Genomic DNA, 17,701 nt, shown 5'->3' with positions numbered 1-17,701 from the left:
TAAGAAAGCAGATCAAGGAGGCTTTTTTTGTTGGGATCTCAGTGACGTTACAGTAAAGCATCAGCTGAGTTTGGGTCAGAAAGGTCTTGACCTGCACGGCACTGCATTGTTCTTAAAACAAGACTTCAAGCTTGTTACTGTAACTCTGGATTCATGCTCAGTGTTCAGCTCAGATCTGTGTTTTTGTAAAAGGATAAGGAAAAGCAGACACAGTCTACTTCCAACTCTATGTAATCACCATGGAAACATGGTTTATTTTGTGTAACCTTCAAACAAGTCTGATTAGTATAGGATATTTAGTTCCACCTGGTACATTTAAAAAAAAAAAACAACATAAAACCAAAACACACTTAATCAGCTGTAACAACAGTGCAGATATGAGCAAAGTTGATGATTTTAGTACATAGATAAATGGGTTTAAATTTAGTTGTTGATGTATTCCTACGACAGCATGGCTGCAAAGATGAACTGATGCCACTTATGAGTCTGAAGCCCAACTGTCTTATTGTGTCATTAAATCTTCAAATGAAATAGATATTTCTGCAAGCCTCCCTCCATTTTTACTTGATTTAATCTTATATTTACAATTGCAGAGTATCGCAGTCTGCAGTACCACTGAACGTGGCAGCTCGGGGTCTCCAAACGGCTTCAACTCCTCTGTAGACAGGTACAAACCTCTCTGCCTGCTCTCTTCTTCAGTCTGCCGTTTCCCTAACTATCCAGTGAACAATAGAGTCCAGCGCTCCTTTCCTTACTCAAGTCGGACACCTGAAAGCCAACGTGAGTCTTGAGGAAATGTCCCTCCTCCACATGTGTGGGGCTGAAACAACAAGCTCGGGGCATCGGCGGGCTGCTCCGTGTTGTTGTTGCAGTCAGGCAGAATGGACCCTTGCAGCTTTCTGGTGGACTGCGTCTCAGATGTTATGCAGGGCCTGTTTTCCATGTTGGTGGGATGTTATCTAGAGAGGCTTTATTCTCAGCGGGAGATCTGACAGTGGATGAGCAAATGATGTGCATGCTTGTGTATGTGTTGGGGGACTCACTTGGGTTATAAGACTTTTTTTGTTGTTATTAGAGAAAAGCATTGCCATGCATGAACTGAGGTGGTAATAGCTTTTTTAATAATTCACTTATGTTTGTGGTGATTGTTTGATTCAACACATTTACCGTATTTTCTGGACTATAAGCCGCTACTTTTTTCATAGGTTTTCAACCGTGCAACTTATACAAAGGTTATTCTATTCTGTGGATTTTTCTTCCACCGCTCGGGGCGCTCTAACCGGAATTAGAATCAAAACTAAGACAAAATAAATGCAAACAAGAATACGCTACTTCTTCTTTAGCAGATAGAAGTAGGGAGAAGCAGATTTCAAACAGATAAATAGATAAATAAATACCGGTTATTTTCTCTTGGTTCTGACCCGTTTTAATCAGCAAAGTTGCTGCCGTGTTAAAAGACACTGTTAGGAAAGATCTATTTAGGTACAAACATGTACATCATTTACAGTTCAAAATCCTTCTGTATTTTTTAAATAGAGCGGATGCGGCTTGTATACCTTTTTTTAAATATTTTTTTTTAAAATAGAGCGGCTGCGGCTTATATGCAGGTGCAGCTTATAGTCCAGAAAATACAGTAATCATTTGAGAACGTTTTTTTTTTAAAGATGAAGGTTAACATTTGAACATTTTCTCAGTAAATATCCGTTGGACACAGTAAATACAAAGAGTTGCTCATCAGCATCAAATTTAAAAAGAAAAAACATTTTTTTAAGTGTTTTTATATTTACAATAGAGAATATTTACCCACAATGACTTGACAATCTGACTTGTCCATCTCAGTCTGGGACAAATGTCAGGGGTGACTGGGTATCATGTTTCTCAACAAGGCGGTCATGTGCTATTTAGGGTTGAACACCAACTCCCAGCTAGAGAGTGTTTTCCTCTGAGACAAAGCCCCTGTTTACTGATGAGCTGAGCAGCGTTGAAAAACTCCCTAAAAAGACAATGTTTTCGGAATGACACGATAAGTGTTCGCTTTTATTTAGTCTAATTTCCATTTACTTGGTGTTTTTTGGAGGTGAGAACAGGCTTTACCTTGAACTAAAGTAACCCGTGAGATGGAGGTTTTTAAATAGAGACGAAGCGAGGCTGCCAACCAGCAGGCCTGTAAATGTTTGCAGCCTCTGCTGGGGAGGTGGATGGAGGGGCGTCTGTAACCGCAGTCATCTAAAAAGACCCGAGAGGGGCAATTAGCTGAACCCAAGCTTTTTATAAAACGGGCTGAATGTTCTCCAGTTCTCTGAAATCTCAGACTTGTTGATTACATAAATGCGACAGTTCACATGCTGCTTCCTCGACCGAACACCGGTTTCTTATAGACTCTGAACAGTTGTTAAGTGCATTGTCTAACTTGACTATTAACACCCAGTCATCGCAACACTGTGATACATCAGGCCGTTGTTTATTTTTGCACGTATTGCCAAGTTCCTCTGACATAATGGATGTTCAATTATACGCTTCAGTTTTAGCCCTGACCTCATGTGAGATATTTTTCCTTGCAGCTATGCCTCTGACGTGACGTCCGGCTTGAGCGACGGCAACGAAGGCCCGTCGGAGAAGAGCGAGAAAACGGCAGCCAGACGAACGGCTGGGAAGCTGTTCAGGAGGCGGGCTCGCTCCAGGCTACGCATCACCGGGGTACAAAGAAACAAGTGTTTTCTTTATAGCCCCACAAAGGCATTTTTTTTCAATTCCTGATTAAGAAATACGTCTGAATAAATTGGATTAATACATTAGTGAAGGTATTTATTTAATGAGTTTGTAGTCAGGCTCCACCCTGGTTACACAACATCGTCGGTAGCCTTCCCGTTGTTTTCCCCTGACGACGGCACTAAGCTCTCTGTGGTCGTTTAGCCAGCGTTTTCTGACTGAGACAAACTTCACATTTAACCCCTTGTGCACACAGTGGTGTAAGAGTGGGTAGTATAACATACCTGCCACTACGCTCGTGTTACAGTAGAATTGCATCCATGTTTACCTGTTTACACGTGTCTTCTCATGAACAGCCAGAGATCTATCGTCCCCTCTTGTTGCACAATGTTTATGAGAACAAAGAGAGGAATGTCATCACCATTGATCCATCTGTCTCCCCAGCTCTCTGATAAAGTGGACAGAGTGGTGGAGTGTCAGCTGCAGACGCACAATGACAAGATGGTGACCTTCAAGTTTGATCTGGATGGAGATAACCCGGACGACATCGCTGCTGTGATGGTGAGCCAGTGGTGGTGGTTATTCACAGTTGATCCCATTTCTTGTCTTCTCCATGCAGTAATTTACTTTAGGTGTTTAAGTGCTATTGAATCAGTTGTTTGAGATCAATTTCAGTTCAAAAGAGTTAAATATGGAGCTAGAACAGTCTCATAATTCGCAAATACACACACCGTTTCACAAATGCACAGAACAATTCACACGTGCGTAGGACAAGATATACAAATGTATTTTTGATGCACACACAAATATAACCTGATTTACAAACGTTTTTTTGTCTGTGAGCTGCGCTGGATTTGCGTGTGAGTTTTGAGACTCCCCTGACGTGACTCGATCCACAAATAGGTTTTTTTTAACACGGAAGGATCTGCAACCAATCAGATGTCTTCCTTTGTTTCAACCAATCATAAGAGCGCACCCCACGTGGGGGACGCAGAGCAGTGGATAAAACACGATTTACTCTAAACCAATCAGATTAAAGGGGCGGATACACCTGCTGTTTGAGCTGCGTTAGCGCTGTTTGCTTGGAAAAGTGATTAATATTTTGAGTTGGTGGAGTAAAGATAAATAAACAAGACAGCAACACCGATGGAGAGGAGATCACTGCTCTGCTTTTCTTGTGATCTCGTAAAGAAAACAGCGCGATCGGAGATGGTTTGTCGGGCCGTTCAACCAGAGCCGTCGGGAGACTGGAGCGCTCTTAGTCCTGCCCATGCAGCAGCTGATGATGAGAAACAGCGGAGATATTTCTGAATTTCTCCAGTCTCCCGGCGGCTCTTGTTGAAAGGCCTTTGCGAATTATGAGACTGTTCTAGCTCCATAGTTAAGTGCTAGCAGTTTGAGGTGCGAGTGCCTCTTAGAAAAAGGTGGACTTGTGTAAGATGAACAGTTCAGCAGAAAGATGACAGTAAACTAATGTTTCCTAGCATCAGCTCATTATTTATTAACAACCAAATCTAATGGTTGGGGAAAACCATGCCATCAAAAGGCCAGAGAATATAGAATTGACAGATTTTTTGGTTCACTTTTCATTTGTAGGACCATAAATATGTTGTTTGGTCTCCCAAATGTTCATTAATCTTAATTTTAGTTACATTCAAAATGTTGTAAATAAATAAATCTGCAGTTCTTGTTTTTGTAAAAAAAATATTAATTAAACCAGTTATCGGCACCAAACCCATAAATAGATAGGGATGGGAATCGAGAACCGGTTCTCCATTCAGCAACATGCATAAGCCTGCAGTCAATGATAAACATGGCGCCCAAACGGTACAAACGCTCGAAAGTAAGATTACATTTCAGTAAAAAAATATGACAACAACAATACTTGCCAAGTGGATATTTCGTCAAAGGGAGGAAATACTAGCAACATAGCAACACAGCATGCAATAACAATCAATAAATGTCGCGTTTTGGCTCCAGACTGACGTCAGTAATTCTCAAACCAGCAGCAAAGTTAGCATGTCCGTGGCTAATAAAACTGCAGGTAACTAATTAACTAACAAACACTACCTATCATATTAGCGCCATTTGCCTCATTGTTGTCCTTTTTTTCCAAATAAGAATTGATAAGTGAATCGAAAAAGAACCGAATCATTCAGCAGAATCGAAAATGCAATTGGATCGGATTGGATTGGATTGGATTGCATTTCTTATCAATTCCCATCCCGAGTGAACAGTGGACTAAATCTGGACCGAATGGGATTATTTTTATTTTTTTGTATAATTACATAACTATCAAGACATGGGACCAGCATTTCTTTAAAAAAATCAATCAACATAAAAGTGATTTACTTTCAAAGCCTAAGGTTTAGGCTTTCACTTTCTTTTCTTTTATTTATTTTTTTATTTCATATTCCATTTGTGTCATATCTGCTTTAAAAGCAAGTAAATCAATATGTAAGTGGAAGCACACGATTCTGTTTTTCAGAAAACCCTCAGGGCGCAGGAAATGGTTTGAAAAGATGCTTAGCAGTCAGATTCTCTTTTTAAAGAGAATGTTAAGTGTTAATATTTTAAGGGTGTAACAAAAGGGGGCTAACAATAGTAATAACCTTCTGTCTTTACACAGAGCACTTGCTGGAACCCTTTGGCAGAGTCCTCTACCATAGCTCAGTGGACATATGCCCTGATCCAGTTAGCAGCCTTTTGCTTGTAAATCTTCACTCCGACTGATACCTTATCATACTTTTGAAGTATTTTGTGACGTAAACCAGCAGCTCCATCCGTCCTCTCTGGGTTAATGCCTACACGTTTTATTGGAGGGGTTGTGTACCTACACGGGTGTGTGTCCCAACACGGTGTGATGAGGCCGTACATGCAGCAGCACTTTTTGTTCACTGAATCTGCCGTTTCCCCGACTCTTAAACACAGTGGGCTTTTGTTTACCGTGTCTTGGCGCAGCAGGGGCACCTGGCATCGCTACGGGTCTGCGGTTCTCAGCGCTGAGCTTTAAATGAGCTGAAATGTGCCATGCTGTCAGGAAAAGGATCGCCACCCCCAAACCACAATTTACAGTTAAATTACATGAATATGCAAACAAAACACATTGGTGCCTTGTTGTGGATTGTGCATGAGAGTAGAAAGAAAACAAGTATAATTTATAAACTTGTTTTCACCTTTTGTCATGGGAGAGGGTAAGTTAACTGTGTTAAATCACAGATTTAAATCACTATCATATCATCAACGTTGAAGTGTTATGAACAAAACTTGTTTTTTTTCCACCTAATGCTGCTAAGCTATAATGCACCAGTATTACTGATTTATTCTCTGCAAAGAAACAACTCCTTATCTTCATGCATAAAGCACATTTCAGTACTTCTGCCTATAATGTGCAGCCTCAAACGGATCAATGCAATCGAGTGATGTGTCTGCAGACGTGTCTTCAGTATTCACATTCATTACTCAGGTAGAAGTATAGATACTAGAGTTTAAAAATACTCCTGTAGAAGTTGAAGTATCAACTCAAGTTTTTTACTCAAGTAAAAGTATAAAAGTACTGGTTTCAAAACTATTTAAAGTATAAAAGTAAAAGTAATGTAAGGGGGAAAAAAGCCATTAAGGACCAAATCCATTGAAAATGAATGTATCTTAGTATAATGTAAATATATTAAAGAAGCATATATGTGTACTATTGAGCATTAACATGTGTTTCAGAGAGCAGCAGATATGATGACTAGTTGCCTATAAGTATTGTAATGGTGCAAAAAGTCAAACTTCATGTTCATGTTATCATTTATCCTAACCTTTATTGGAATGTACATCCAAGTTTAGTTGCAGGAATCTGAGGGAACGGATGTAAGAACAAAACTGGACAAGAACATCTGAAACAACCACAACCAAATTCACTCTATCCGGATGGAGCAATTTAACTGGATAGTTTTTATTTAAAGGCCCAAATGAAATAGAGTAACGAGGCTGTTTTTAAAATGGAAGGAGTAAAAAGTACAGATAATTGCGTGAAAATGTAAGGAGTAAAAGTAAAAAGTCGTCTGAAAAATAATTACTCCAGTGAAGTATAGATAACCCAAATTTCTACTTAAGTAAGGTAACAAAGTATTTGTACTTTGTTACTTGACACCTCTATGTGTCTGAATGCTTTCTCCATCTTTTGTCTTCTAGGTGCACAATGAATTCATCCTGCCATCTGAGAAGGAGGGCTTCATCCACCGCATGGGGGACATCATTAAGCGGGCCGAGGCCCTCATGGCCCAGGAGCAGCCGGTCCACGCCAGCGTGCACCGCCTGGTCCAGCCCGCGCTCTACGGCGGCTTGTCTTCCTCGCAGGTCAGCAGCTCTCCGTATCCCGGCAGTGTTGGCAGACCAACGCAGGAAGCAGCTCTAACCGAGCGTGTTCTCTCCTCTGCCGTCTCACTGTCATAAATAACACCGGCTATTGTGTTTAGCTGAGACAGAACTATAAATATTACGTAAATGGAAAGCTTTAGAGTGTTGCTTCCGACACTGGTAATAAAGAGTAAACTTCACTGTTCACACTTCCCCTGAGCTTAGTCCTTAAAGATAGAAGGTTAAGTGTTTTCAAAGCCACCAGAGGAAGAGCTTTCACTTAGATCTTGACGTTACTAAACGAGCTAATGCCATGAAATCCTGTGATTTAAGGAAACGTAGCCCATGCCTCCTTTTTTCATATTTAATTGTACCCACAACCACATATCCTTTCCCCTTCTCATAATAAAGCGTAAACTTTCCATCACGTCTGCCAGCAGTGACTGGGTAAAATAATTCATGTATGAATCCAGCTCCTGTGAAAACTGTGAAATAAAGAGACCCCGTAAAGATGTCTCATTAGGGGAGCTGCCCATCTAATATACGACCTGGTGCCTTATCAGATACTAAGTGTCCGTTTGATGAAAAGAAGAGGCTGTTCTGCCAGATCCCGTTCACAAAGAACAAAATATTCTTGTGCCCTCCAGTGAAGATGACTAGACATATGAGAAAGATTATGGGGAACAGAATAGTTTATGTTTTCGTGTAGAGTAGAAGTCAAGAAAGATCATGAAAGCTTTAGTCCGAACTATCTGCAATTATTGCCATTTTCCAACCCCCCCCCCCGGCTGCATAATAACTCTGAAGCACTTTGGGGAAAGAAAAGAAAAAAAACAATCCCTCCTGGCTTCAGTCCAACAACTGATTATTGCAAGGACCACTTCCCCTCAAACCTGACTGGCTGCACTGCTTGTACTGTACAGCCACAATAGAGAGATAGAGAGCAATGAACCCGGAGAGCTGTCTGCAGCAGCGCTGTAATCCGTAGGACGGTCACTTTTCTGATATTTTATTTATGAAGTTCTATAAATGGAGCTTGAATGTCTGAAACAGTCACGTGTGTCTGGCTGCTCTGAGTTTCCTGGAGCCGCCGCTGAACCCTACAGACAAATGGAGAACCGCAGCCAAGTCTGCAGTCGCGTGTGCAATGCTCACTGTGATGCTTTAACTTCAGAAGACCAACATTTGCTGAAAAAATACAGCTGAGGGTGAAAAAAACCCCCCATCCTGGTCATATAAATGTATGAGTTAAGTTCAAAGGAAATTGATAAAACGCTTTATATTTATGAGAAATATGCACGGATTTTGAGACCCAAATAAAGTGTAAATAAAAAAAAAAATAATAAAGCTATTCATTTGAGGATCTAGAGGAAATAGTAAGTGGGTCACTGCATGTATTTGCTTTGGTCATGGAGTTAACATCCTAACAGATACCCCGACACCTCCCTCCTCCAGCTTGTCCTGGACACTTGTTCCCAGGCCAGCCAATAAATCAGTACCCACTTCCAGAGAGGCCGGTGTCCGTTCTGAGGCCTCCCCCCAGTGGGAAATGTTCAAAACACCTCCTCTGGGAGACATCTTAACCTGTTCCCTAAATAAACCACTTCAACGGTCGGTGATTCTTTCTACTCTGAGCTTTTCCTGGGCGGCTGCACTCCTCACCCCCCACCAAACCTGAGCATCCTTTAGGGCAGTGGTTCCCAACCTTTTTTCCTTGTTCCCCCCCCTACTTGTGTCTAAGACCAGCCGGGCCCCCGACCCCTTTGTACTAGCACCAAAATAGTCTTTAATTGAAAAAATTAATTATGTTTTTTTGATACATTTCTCTTTGGTTTACTCTGTATACATATGACTTTCTTTTTCTCCAATGTCACAGATGTATAAAATACGCACAAAAGGACATAAAAGGACGTAAAAATATTTCTGAAAAATGTCTTTTAATATGAGACCAACATTTCTTAACATTTTTCCTTTAACAACCTGTCGGAGTAGATTAAATGTTGAGTAATGATATAATAATAAGGAATGAAATCATTTCCTGTGTTTGTCACCAGTGTATAAAAAACACAAAAAATATTCAAGACATTCATAAATTATTCCTAACAATGACTTATGAATGACTCATTTGCAAATATAATTTTTACAACTGCATAATTTCAAAGCAGACAAAGTTTCGCCCCCCCCCCAGAGATCTCTGGCGCCCCCCCAGGGGGGGCCGGACCCCAGGTTGGGAGACACTGATTTAGAGGAAGCTTATGTCACACAATTGTATTTGAGATCATGACTACCATTCAGAACAGTTAAAACACAGATCTTTTAGAAAATGATCAACTACAAAAGCACACAAGGACAGTTGATACTGTCCAGTCACAGTGTAAAGATCTGGTCCAGTGTTTCCAGGGACGGGTGACAAGTGCATCTGCATCTGTTTGTGGCAGCCATGGCGAGGTGTGTGGGTCAGTTGCCAGATGGATGACCAGCCCTACAGTATCATGTAGTACAGCATCTCTGTGCAGGTTACTGATACCCACAAAGCCCCCACTGCTCCAGCTGCTCATAGTTCCAGTCCCAAGACCACAGAAATGTGCGGTTAGGCTGGACATCTGATGCAAGGCCTATCAATATGTGCAGCATGGAGGTCGTCTGTGGCGACCTCTACAACGGGGAAAACCAAGAGAAGCAAAAAAGTAAATAAATAAACAGCCAATCTCTTTTCTCCAGCACCCTAGCATAGACTTTCCCAGGGAACAATTACAATTCTTCCTCTGGGAATCTTGTATTTATTGACTTAAAATGTTGACTGAACCACCATCTGACAGACGCCCCCCACATCCCCCGCACTGCTATCCCTAAAGCCAAATAAAAACTACTAGTTCTTCCATCACTCGGCTTTGGTAGATGGAGCTGAAGCAGAATGGACATTTTTCTAGATTATTGAAAATGTTTCATAAAATATCTTCCAGTGAATGTCGTTTAAAAGGTCAGTGCAGGGATTTCCCATCATCATTCCTACGCAACATGTGGAAATGTTTGTTATTTATGTGGCTTTGAATACATCTTTGGTCAGATACATCACTTTTAGCTTAAATAATACGAGCCAGCTTCAACTCAAAATACTGCATTACCATATTTTGAAATAAAAAGCTAATAAGGTGCATGATAGTGAGCCGCGTCACGGAAAGGGCAGAAGCTAAAGATTTTGATTCCAACAGAATTAGGCAGATTGATGTGGTACTAATTAGGGATGGGCGGTATGGACTAAAAAATTTATCACGATAATTTCTGGCATTTATCCCGATAAGGATAAAAAAATACCAATTCAACTCCAACTTTGTAACTATAAATCTATCACCACATTCAGTCTTTGGAGCCCCCAAAACACTGCTCTAAAATATACTAAATGCTACTAAACTACACCAATTAAATTGAATTGATAAAATCTTTCTTTCTGGCTCATTTCTTTCTTTCCTTCCTTCCTTCCTTCCTTCCTTCCTTCCTTCCTTCCTTCCTTCCTTCCTTCCTTCCTTCCTTCCTTCCTTCCTTCCTTCCTTCCTTCCTTCCTTCCTTCCTTCCTTCCTTCCTTCCTTCCTTCCTTCCTTCCTTCCTTCCTTCTTTCCTTCCTTCCTCCCTTCCATCCATAAATCAGCTTTACACAAAAACATCATCAACAAATTCTTACCGTGGGGAATTTTTTTGACGGTTTATCATGAACGGTAAAATATCACCCATTTCTAGTACTAATACAAAAAGTATCCCTGGCTTTGGAAAAGCTACTAGATTTTGCCATAATTATGTAAAATGCATTTGTTGCGTCAGATATGAGGCAGTGGTCCAGAATTCCACATGTTGGCCAATTGTGAATAGAAGTGGAAGCTAATTTTGATCACATGTGCTTTGTTTTACAGCCTAATCTGCACAGCCAGACCATGCCCCGAACACACTCGTCCTCCTCTCTCCCTGGTAGGTCTTTGTGCTGATAATTAACTTAGCCCGCCCTTGAAGAGGAAATTAAACACAACTTTGGCACTCGCATTTTTTTTATAAATTGAGTTTCTATTCATTCAGTGACATTGTGAGTGTGTTTTAATCACAGCATGTGGGATCTTCATCTTTTCTGTGTGTGCATGATGATTGTGTGTATTTATGCTTATGCTTCTGCCTGTGTGTGTTGTGTTAGACTACAGTGGGCTGAACCCGAGCGCAGGGGTACGTGGCTCGCCCCCATGCCCCAATGGAGGAGTCTTCGGCGCAGACGTTACTTCACCTGAGCGACCTCTAATGCGATCACAGTCTTTCCACACCGCCCCAGGTAAATAGTCCTGCAGCCCTCCCTCCGGTCCCCGTGTGAAGAGGCCCGGCATTGTTTACTGTTTCGCTGCGGTGAAAAATAGTTACAGTCCTCTGGCAAAGAATAAGTCAGAGCTCAGCTCGGCTGGCTCATAAACGCCCCTCGCCTCCCCTCGCCTCCCCTCGCCTCCCCTCGCCTCCCCTCCTCAGGGCCCGTTCTTAGTATTGTTCAGACATTCGCATGGCGCCACCCTCCATCCCCACACCTCAAAGGCTTCGTCTGTGTCGGCCTCGCACCGGGGCCTCCTGGGCAATTACCTCACCTGAAGGGCGCTTTCTGCCTCTTTAGTGACTGCTGAATGCTGTTGCTGTGAAGCAGGAGGTTTCTCCAGCGCTGCAACACTCAGCAACATCTGCTTGCCAGCACAAACTCCTGCTCAATTTCCAGGAACATCCCCTCCCCACCTCAAAGTCTCTCTTCATAGTAGTTTAATAACACACTTCCTTCGTTTGCCCCCCGGTTTCTGCCATCTGCCGCCGGAGCATCCTCTTCCCCTCTTGTCCTCTGTGTCCTGTCTCTGCTGGGTGTCCATATTTATGGTTGTTTCACAATGCCTCGTGGCCACATGCTACCAGAGATGTCAAGTAACGAAGTACAAATACTTTGTTACTTTACTTAAGTAGAAATTTTGATTATCTATACTTCACTGGAGTAATTATTGTCAGACGACTTTTTACTTTTACTCCTTACATTTTCACGCAATTATCTGTACTTTTTACTCCTTACATTTTAAAAACAGCCTCGTTACTCTATTTCATTTGGGCCTTTAAAAAAAACTATCCAGTTAAATTGCTCCATCCGGATAGAGTGAATTTGGTTGTGGTTGTTTCAGATGTTCTTGTCCAGTTTTGTTCTTACATCCGTTCCCTCAGATTCCTGCAACTAAACTTGGATGTACATTCCAATAAAGGTTAGGATAAATGATAACATGCCTCTGAAGTTTGACTTTTTGCACCATTACAATACTTATAGGCAACTAGTCATCATATCTGCTGCTCTCTGAAACACATGTTAATGCTCAATAGTACACATATATGGTTCTTTAATATATTTGCATTATACTAAGATACATTCATTTTCAATGGCTTTTGTCCTTAATGGCTTTTTCCCCCTTATATTACTTTTACTTTTATACTTTAAGTAGTTTTGAAACCAGTACTTTTACTTGAGTAAAAAACTTGAGTTGATACTTCAACTTCTACAGGAGTATTTTTAAACTCTAGTATCTATACTTCTACCTGAGTAATGAATGTGAATACTGAAGACCCCTCTCCCTGTCTCTGCTGGGTGTCCACTGGTTGTTTCACAATGCCTCGTGGCCACCTGCCACCACTGCAGAGTGTTGCTTAACCTATGTTTCCATCGGCGGGGAAAGTAGAGGCTGGTTTGCATCATCAGCAGGAGGAGGTGTGGTCTCTAACTGTGGAGCCTTTGTTGAGGCATCCTGAACGCTTCCCTGGAGGAATCGTGTCGCAATCTCGACTCCTTTAGACCCAAAACGTTGTGTACGCACACATGTGTCCCATTTGCCATTTTTTGCTCCTCTGAACTGTTATTCTTGAAAGCCTCCCTTGCTCCATTGATGCTAAATCCCTCGCAGACATTTAACCCCGGTGCTTTTGGCTTACAAATGCAATTATAGTCAGATGCTGCTTTGAACAAAACATCTTTGTTTATCACACAGAGCCTTTATTAGAAAACACAAGATCTATGATCCATACGATGTGTATGTTGACAGGAGACGGAAGGCTCGAGTTTGTGCAGATAACATTCCCTAGCAGATGTTAAATGGTGATATTAAAATGCATATAGGACTGTCTCAGAAAATTAGAATATTGTGATAAAGTTCTTTATTTTCTGTAATGCAATTACAAAAACAAAAATGTCATACATTCTGGATTCATTACAAATCAACTGAAATATTGCAAGCCTTTTATTATTTTAATATTGCTGATTATGGTTTACAATTTAAGATTAAGATTCCCAGAATATTCAAATTTTTTGAGATAGAATATTTGAGTTTTCTTAAAGGAGCATGAGGCTCCTTTTAAGAAATGAGACTCTCTAGCGCCACCCTTCGCCACGACGGCCGTTGGGGGTACTGCAGCCAACAGCGAAGCCGGCACGGGAGAACGGGGAGAACGTGCATGCAGCGTCATGTGACGTCACATCTGCAGGACAGCGCGGGAAATTTGGCCCCACATTTGCAGCACATTTTGCAGCACACAGCCTGTTCAAGGCAACGGAGAGATACACTAGAGGAAACATTCTTTTTGGTTTGGAACGCTTCATCTGAACGCCTCAATCCTGCCTCATGCTCCTTTAAGCTGTAAACCATGATCAGCAATATTAAAATAATAAAAGGCTTGCAATATTTCAGTTGATTTGTAATGAATCCAGAATGTATGACATTTTTGTTTTTGTAATTGCATTACAGAAAATCACAATATTCTAATTTTCTGAGACAGTCCTGTATAATTCAATTAGATTCATACTAAAGATAATCAATGCTTCTTGTTATTTCTCCTCCAGGTTCTCCTCTCCTTTACCAGCAGCGCCACCGCCCCACTTCCCTCCTGCCCAATCACCAGCACTATCACTTGCCCTACATGGGTCACACTCACTTCCCGTTCCCGTACCCGGGCTCTCCCGGCTCCCTCAAGCCCTCGGGGCTGCACCCTCCGCTCACGCGTGTAGCCAGCAACCCATCCTTCCCTTCTGTTCCCTCCCCGGCCCCCAGCTCCCCCAGCCCGCTGAACGACAGCTCCAGTCCCACTAAAGAGAGCGTGGCCATGTCCCCACCGGGCCCTCAGCACCCCAGCATCTGGCCCCCGCACACTCAGCCCTTATTCTCCCTGGCAAACGTCATCTCCATGGCGATGAGCATGGCTCAGTCCTTCATCCCTCCTTCCAGCCTTCCAGCTCAGGGGATGCCCTCTTATCCAGGCTTCCACCCCCACCTAACCAGCCCCCTGAGCCCTCAGGCAGGTTACCCATCTGTCTACCCACAACATTACCAAGCGCCACAGGTGGAAGTCCCGTATCCTTCGCTGGGCATCTCGGCGGAGAATCTGTACCACAGCCCGGAGCAAGGGCCTCACATGAACGGAGTGGACTATCACCACAGCAGCGGGCCACTATGGCCGCACACTCCGTCTCCCACGCTGCCTCCTCCGGCCCGGGCTGCTCTGGAGCAGGGCGGCCTCCCCGGCCTCCCCGGCCCGGCCCAGGACGGCAGTTATGTGCCACCGTACTTGCACCCAGTTCGATCCCAGGCTAGGACTCGTTCGGAAGACAGCAAATCAAGCTCTTCATCAGATCTCTCCCCGTCACCCCCAGTGAGCCCTGAAACCACTGTGAGTTCATAATCATTCCTTTGTCTCTCTATCTACAGGACTGTCTCAGAAAATTAGAATATTGTGATAAAGTTCTTTGTTTTCTGTAATGCAATTAAAAAAATTTGACAGGAAAAAATGTCATACATTCTGGATTCATTACAAATCAACTGAAATATTGCAAGCCTTTTATTATTTTAATATAGGTGATTATGGTTTACAGTTTAAGATTAAGATTCACAGAATATTCTATTTTTTTGAGATAGGATATTTGAGTTTTCTTAAGCTGTAAGCCATGATCAGCAATATTAAAATGTATTTATTTTATTTATTTATTTATTTATTTAAAGGTTTAGTAACAGGGACAATGCACATTAATAACACATTTAAACAAATGTAAAATGTGCCGGAATTAGCCAAAAAGGCTATTTTGCATCCGCTGTACCTGGACTGGTGTAAAAAAAATAAAAATAATAATAATAAATAATAATAAAAGGCTTGCAATATTTCAGTTGATTTGTAATGAATCCAGAATGTATGACATTTTTGCATTACAGAAAATAAAGGATTTTATCACAATATTCTAATTTTCTGAGACAGTCCTGTATACTTTGATTTGATCACCCTGTCGATTGAAAGTTAATCAGACAATTTGATTAGTGATTCGTTGTTTAATCCTCACTAGTCTCAGCATTTTGTCTGTGATTTGTGTGACGAGATTAAAAGCTGTGTTGCAGTAAAAACACCAACCCTGAACAATGTGTATCACTCTTGTGCAGTTATCGGCCTTCAGCAGTCCGTTACGCCCGTCTGGACCCCAGGTGAAAACGAGCAGCCCCAAACTGAGAGCCTCTTCATCTGAACCCGGTGAGGACTTCTGTGCATGTTCTCATTTTCCTCCTCCAGATCTCCTCCTTCACACCTTCAGCTATGAATGCTGCTTGTCAGATGCAGGGAGACCTGGAAAATGACGTTCTGTATGATGTTTATGTTTGGACCCCAAACAAACCCACACACACATGTATGAACGCACACAAACACACACCCTTAGCCATTTATTACCTGTTTTCCTTTCTTTTTCTTCTTTATGATAAATAATGCATGTGGTCAAAATACAGCTTGAAGCATCTGCTACGGACGATTTGCTTTTGGGATTGTTTTCATGTCCATGTGTCTCCGTGTGGACGTAATACACATTAGCTGTGCCTCAGGAGCGGTTGCATAACACCGGCTCTGAATGTAATGTTCCATTCGACGTGAAAACAAACGTAGGTGTGATTGCAGCCCAGCCCACCGGCCACAGCCAACCAGCGAGGATCTGCGCTCGTTACGGGCCTCTCCTCCCATATCAACACCTGTCAGTATTTATACCCGGCTCAGAGTGCCACTTTAAACAGAGTCCTTCTGTTCCAGCCGCCACATGCTTGCACGCTTTCCGTCCTTACAGTAAGAAGGACGCTCAGTGGACAAACGGACGCACTGCAGAACCGTAAAACCCAACTGCCTGCAGATGTGAGCTCAGAGCGTTTGCATGTGTGGCAATGAGGGGCAGGAAATGTTAGGGAAAAAATATTGGGGAATATTTTTATCATGATCAGTTGGTTGAGAAATGAGTCAAGATTAGTTCAGGAAAGACTTGATAAGAGGAGAATTGGAAAATAATTCTATGATTTGCATTAAATAGTTATGGAAGAGTATTAGGGCCATGCAGGAGAAGAAATATTTGAGAGGGGAAGATTTTTTTTATTGTGCACTTCGAGAAAAAAGTCGAAATGTCGATAAAAAAGTCGAAATGTCGAGAATAATGTTGAAATACAATTTTGAGAAAAAAGTCGGAATGTCGAGAATAATGTTGAAATACAATTTCGAGAAAAAAGTCGAAATTTCGCCTTTTTTCTCAACATTTCAACTTTTTTCTCAACATTTCAACTTTTTTCTCAACATTTCGACTTTTTTCTCGAAATTGTATTTCAACATTAATCTCGACATTTCGACTTTTTTCTCCAATTGCATAATGAAAAAAAAAAATCTTCCTCCTCTAAAATATTATTTTTATTTTTCTCCTGCCTGGCCCTAATACTCTTCCGTAAATAGAAGATAATGATAGGTTACTTGAGGTAAAATGAGAAAAGGCGATATTATTGAGTCATAACGTGATGAACACATGAATCAGACAGATTGTCATGTCTGGTTATTCAAAGAATCACCTGAAGAATAACTAGACTAGAAACAGCTCGCTCGTTTCTAATCGCATATACATCAGTTGAACTTTTTATCGATTATCGATATCGAAGTATTGTGGCATAAGACTGGATCTATAGCAAACAACTCTTCATAACTTCATTATCTCATTATTAGTTATGCTCTTTGTGTTCTTTAGTGAAGGGCCACATCATACATGTACCTTGTGGATTCTGTGCATGAAATCATGACCTCATTATTGTTTGGTGGTCAAATCTGTCAGGAAAAAAAGCTTTTCTTGTCTTTTAATTTCATTGCTGTGGTTTTGGGATCTAGAAGCAGATGATTACCAACCTTTACTTTGACAGAAACTAATGATTAGATGATGATTAAGTGACGATGATTAAGTGACTTCGCACCTACTCAGGATTATGTGTCATTAAAAAGGGTGCACAAACACTTAATATGCAGTTGATTAGAACAGCTGGTTCTAATTTAATCACTAACAGCTCTAAGAGAGCTCTGTGTAGATACTTATAAAATAATCATTACTGGTAATTCGGTTCATCTAGAAAACAGCCCTCGATTTGAACTTTCTGGAACTTCTTATTGATATTACAAGCTTGTTCCTAGTTGGTTTGTCCTTTGTTTCATCATCGGGTAATCTATGCTTAGTTATTATATATTTAGAATCATTTAGTTCACATATAAACCTGTTAAAGCAGCTTTTTATTTAAATGTAATTCATCTTCATAGAGTGACTCACATTTTAATTCTATAGCCA

The 17,701-nt window shown here is 41.4% G+C and overlaps 1 protein-coding gene across 1 annotated transcript in view; it reads left to right on the top strand.

Annotated features, from left to right (window-relative positions):
• Positions 1-17,701, top strand: part of wnk4a (WNK lysine deficient protein kinase 4a) — a 58,610-nt gene that overhangs the window by 35,660 nt on the left and 5,249 nt on the right. Inside the window, exons 10-17 of the mRNA XM_061707663.1 lie at positions 594-667; positions 2,562-2,697; positions 3,154-3,270; positions 6,889-7,053; positions 10,959-11,013; positions 11,231-11,362; positions 13,934-14,757; positions 15,516-15,603. Of these exons, the coding sequence (XP_061563647.1) occupies positions 594-667; positions 2,562-2,697; positions 3,154-3,270; positions 6,889-7,053; positions 10,959-11,013; positions 11,231-11,362; positions 13,934-14,757; positions 15,516-15,603 (1,591 nt within the window). The remainder of the gene's footprint in view (positions 1-593; positions 668-2,561; positions 2,698-3,153; positions 3,271-6,888; positions 7,054-10,958; positions 11,014-11,230; positions 11,363-13,933; positions 14,758-15,515; positions 15,604-17,701) is intronic.

This window comes from Cololabis saira, chromosome 19, assembly GCF_033807715.1.
Source record: "Cololabis saira isolate AMF1-May2022 chromosome 19, fColSai1.1, whole genome shotgun sequence".
NCBI classification, from domain to species: domain Eukaryota; kingdom Metazoa; phylum Chordata; class Actinopteri; order Beloniformes; family Belonidae; genus Cololabis; species Cololabis saira.
The sequence above is the reverse complement of the archived record's forward strand: the minus strand, read 5'-3'. Positions and strand labels throughout refer to the sequence as shown.